The sequence below is a fragment of the Centruroides sculpturatus genome, unplaced genomic scaffold (genome assembly GCF_000671375.1).
Source record: "Centruroides sculpturatus isolate CEXI.00-Female unplaced genomic scaffold, Cexi_2.0 scaffold614, whole genome shotgun sequence".
Classification (NCBI taxonomy): domain Eukaryota; kingdom Metazoa; phylum Arthropoda; class Arachnida; order Scorpiones; family Buthidae; genus Centruroides; species Centruroides sculpturatus.
Window position 1 is genome coordinate 455,650 of NW_019385015.1, and position 4,621 is coordinate 460,270.

The 4,621-nt window shown below is 32.4% G+C and overlaps 1 protein-coding gene across 1 annotated transcript; it reads right to left on the minus strand.

Moving 5' to 3' along the window:
* Positions 1-313: 313 nt before the first annotated feature.
* Positions 314-3,013, minus strand: LOC111633463. The gene is made up of 8 exons (XM_023378031.1): positions 2,936-3,013; positions 2,833-2,864; positions 2,708-2,764; positions 2,198-2,233; positions 2,051-2,089; positions 639-674; positions 496-546; positions 314-420 (listed from the first exon to the last, which is right to left on the minus strand). The coding sequence occupies exons 1-8, from the start codon at positions 2,997-2,999 to the stop codon at positions 373-375; spliced, it is 363 nt and encodes a 120-aa protein (XP_023233799.1). The 5' UTR covers positions 3,000-3,013; the 3' UTR covers positions 314-372.
* Between the last annotated feature and the right edge of the window lie 1,608 nt (positions 3,014-4,621).

Sequence of the window (4,621 nt, forward strand, 5' to 3'; positions counted from 1 at the left end):
GTCGCCTCATTCCATTTGACTATACCCATTTTATAATTAATATTATAATTATTAAAATGCCTCTGTGATAACCTCTGTGTGGTATTATATGACTATTTTTTTTTCTGGAACGTAATTTTAACATTACATAACTGAAGGAAAACAGGACAGCTCGTTTAATTAACGATGGTTTTCGATTAGATGGTAAAGGTGGAATGTACTGTATTAATTAACACGGAGCTTTTTATGTAGCAGAACACAGCTTAACCTCCTGTTCGAGTGCCAGGAAAGAAGAGCAAGAACTTGTGCCAGCTTTAATTTTTTAAAAACACTCGCTGCAAAAATAAATCTCTCTGCAACAATACTCTTCTGCTAAAGCGATTTGACTGTATATTATTTTCTTACCCATTTACGCTTTGCTTCTTCCCAGCATATCTTCATCTATAAAAAGTAAAGTAAATATTAAATTTAATTTTGTTTTGAAAAATAAAATAATTTATTGCGATAAACATTTACCTTTTCAGCTACGTTTATTCCTTCGTTACTGCAATCCGTAGCTATTATTTCCTTTAAAAAATTGTAAGAATTGTAAATTATTTAAAAAATGTGTAAATAATTAATTATTTTATTGTTTCCAAACGAATAAAATAAAAATATACCTGTGTTTTGTTCTTTAATATTTCTTTACATTTTTCCTGAAAAAAGAATAATTATTTATATTGGCATACATATAAAATTTTATATTTATGAACTTTTGCAATTAACAACAATACAGTAGCTGCGTATGCCGACGTTACTTCGGCTTTTAAGAGGAAGCGGCTTAGTGAGGTTGAGTTGGGAGAGAGTTATAAAGAAAACGGTGATCTTGTCTTGGCTATGAGCTACTCAATGTACTTCGCCTCCTTGAAAAGTGTGACACATTTGTCGTCTATCAATAGTCGTTTGTGTTGTTATGATAATTCCTTCCGGGAGATCTTTTAAGGATAACTGGCCCCTATTCAGGCTTTACGGACGTGGAGAAAACCCCGGAAAACTCCACGTGGCCAGCCTGTCCGAGCGGAGCGCGAACCCACGACTGAACTTCCAGTGTTCAGAGAACGGAACCGTTCTCTGCCACTGATGGGCCACAATGATCTAATATGTACATTTATCGACCTCGGTGTTTACAATAATGAAACTACATAAGAAAAAAATTTGCTCGGGTTAATGTTAACAGGGAGTGTCCTTCGATATGTTTGTCCCGTAGACTTAAATTGTGCATTTGCCACTTCGCCACGCCTGAATTATTGTACCTTTCTCAAATTTCTCTTCGGCGGCATCACCTATAGGATAAGAGCTTTAATTTGATACCTGAAACATATTTTTACCCCTAGTCGTTTACTCAAACTAAGTTGAACAAACAGAAACTCATTTTCAATTAATATATTAAAATATATAGAAGATATAAAACAATGTCCGAAATCAGTCGTTCCTTATGTTTTAATCTCAAAAAAAAAACTAAGACTCACATCAGCATCAGAAACATTTAAAAATTTTTCTAAGTAGCTGCATCAGACCCTTATTTAGAGGAGGTCAGGGATTCCTGCCCATTGTTTCATATAACGCAGTTATCTTTTATTACTTATATATTTTGAAAAATATGTAATTTTTAACGTTTAATTTTGGAGTATTTTCGTATCTTTTTGTACATATATTATGTTATATTTCAAAAGATTTTTGAGAGAGGACCCGAAGATATCTGATTTGATAGCTACACACATACTATAGCTACGCCCTCCAGCTACGTAACGAATGATATACACATTAATCAAAGAATGGCATTGGTTTGTTTACTTAGCTTTTTGCCACTAGAAGTACCCTAACTGTGAACTTTGTTGTTTTTCAGATGAGGGCTTATGTGCCGAAACATATGACAAAGTTTGAATAAATGTTTTTGCTGCCAATTGTGTCTTTTCTTGTGATGAAAACATAAGAAACCACTGTGAAGTCATGGAAGATGATAAGAAATCAATTATTTTTAGGTATATCTCCATATATTATTGTTTATATGTAGAAAAATTGTATAACTTACTGTATGTTCTTCAATTTTCTTATAGTTTGTGTCATTGACCTATATTTTAAATTGAATGTAACATTATTTGAAATTGAATTCACATGCATATTTTTCTTAATACTTCGTTTAAGAAGATAAGTAATTAAAAATTCATGCAATACCTACCATTCGAGACTTATCCACCATACATGTAAAAAAGCTCTAAAAAATATAATAAATAAATAAATATATATATATATATATATACATGTAACATTTTTAACAGGTTAGTAAAGTCGGCGTTTATTCAAATTTTAGTTAAATGGCTACATTGTTCTGGGTTCGAACGTGAGAGAGTTCGTTGATAGAATAAGTGAAGGAAACACGATTGCAATCTGCTAAAGATGTCCTGGAAAAGGAGAATGCCTTTTGTTTAAGTGTTGAATGAAAAAAAATCAGGGGAAATCAACGAGGCCAACCGTTGGTCAGGTGCGAACCCATAGACCATTGTTCATTGGTTTTATCTACTGGGTCACTGTATATTACATCACTGATATCTAACAATGGTGTAATAGTAACGCTCTGAATTCGATGAAAAATATTTTAAAGATATTGAACAAAATGGCATCTTTTAAAACTTTAGCAATTAAATTTTAATGTTTATACACGTTTTACCTGTGATTACGCAAGCATTACCGTTTGAAAATTTTCTTCTCCTCCTTTTCCTACAATGTCAGCACAACATTCTTTTGTCTGAAATTTGATATTTATTATTGATACGACATATTAAATAAGTATTATTAAATTAAATATTAACATACAATTTTTTTCATTTTTTCCATTTTTTCCTTGTCTGAAAAATATAATGAAACATGATATATTTTCAGAATGTATAATACATAATTAACCTATAAAGAAACTTACGGCGACCGGGGTGACTGTTGACAGTACACAAGAACAAAACAGGAAAAAGCAGAAGGAACTTCATTCTGAACGAATATCGGGTGGATGGAAAGCAAACTGCAGAAAGTATTTATATCTTCTGAAGGAAACATAATGACGTCAATGGCGTTTGCGGCGATTGGATAATTTTTAATAATTCTATTATTTCATACTGTAAACAGGACATAGTATTTGTTCAGTTGATCATCCTGTTGTTACGACGATTGAAGTAATATTAGAAAAATCTACTAAACAAAAACTCATTTTTCGTTCTGAATATTTTAAAAGACAAAAAATGAGCAATCATAGGAAATAAGAAGAAAAAGTAATTTGTATTTTAAGGAAAATAGATTTTTCTTAAGTGATTTTCTCCACCAGAAGCCGAGTGGATAAGGACACTGAACACTCATAGTTGATCGTGGGTTCAGGGTCTGAGTTTTCCAGGTTTTCTTGACGTTTCTAACACCCAAACAAGGGAGAGTTTCTCATAGAAAACCCTCACGATTGGCATCACTTTGGCAGATCTTCCCCGACCTCATCCCTTATAACAGTAACAAAAGTGTGATTGTTTTAAACATTTCAAGAAAACTAATTAATAATTAGAAATTTAATAGTATGCCGCGCTATATTGTGTATATCCTGTGCATTTAAACTATCGTATGTCCTTTGGTTACACGATATTTTGTTTAAACCAGGGGTCGCCAAAGTGGTCGATATCGACCACTTTGGTACACTGTAACACACTACGACCCAATGTAACCCCTGTAACAACTTTGGCGACCCAATGATGTTACAGTGGAGACCACTGTAACATCATTGGGGGGTCGATGCGGCTAAGGGGTCACAACATTTTTTTCTTTTTGCTCATACACTTGCACTTGTAATAAAACTTTCCGGTGGGGGTCAATGTGAGGTTTTGGAAAGTTGTTGGGGATCGACGGTTAAAAAAGTTTGGCGACCCCTGGTTTAAACAGACAGTATTAGATAATAAATATAGTAATATTTTTTCCCGGCTGTTTTATATATCAGAGGTAAAGTATGGCGATCGGTCAAGAATGGCCCCCAAGATTTTTATATTTTTGGACTCAGGGACCTTGAAACGAACGTCGAGAAGTGCAAAAAAAAATTCGGGGTTTATTTTGTATGTATGGATGTGTGTATATTGATGAGGCAAAATTGTTCCTGTGTTTTTGTCGAAAATTCTAAAATTTTTCAGGGAGGTTTGTGTATTGGGTGATTGATGTTATTAAATTCAAAGAAAACCTGTACATTTGATACAGGTTTACTTTGAATTTAAAACATGTTACAGAGTTTTGTTTTGAGCACATTACTACATATACGTAACAATAACTGTGGAAGAATCATTTATTTCAGCGGTTCCCAAGGTGTGCGCTGCAAAATATAAAATTTTTATACATGAATAAGTGGAAAAAATAAGTTGAAAATAATGCAAATAAAATATAATTCAATACGTTTATACATGAATAAGTGGAAAAATAAATTGATAATGCAAATATATAATGCAATACGTTTATACAAGAATAAGTGGAAAAATAAGTTGAAAATAATGCAAATAAAATATAATTCAATACGTTTATACATGAATAAGTGGAAAAATAAATTGATAATGCAAATATATAATGCAATACGTTTATACAAGAATAAGTG

Bases quoted from the DNA above. Each gene is read 5' to 3' on its own strand.
- LOC111633463 (XM_023378031.1), bottom strand. From the start codon at position 2,999: ATGAAGTTCCTTCTGCTTTTTCCTGTTTTGTTCTTGTGTACTGTCAAC. The intron at 2,865-2,935 runs GTAAGTTTCTTT...TATATTTTTCAG, and splicing joins CAACAGTCACCCCGGTCGCC to ACAAGGAAAAAATGGAAAAA. The intron at 2,765-2,832 runs GTATGTTAATAT...ATCAAATTTCAG, and splicing joins TGGAAAAAATGAAAAAAATT to ACAAAAGAATGTTGTGCTGA.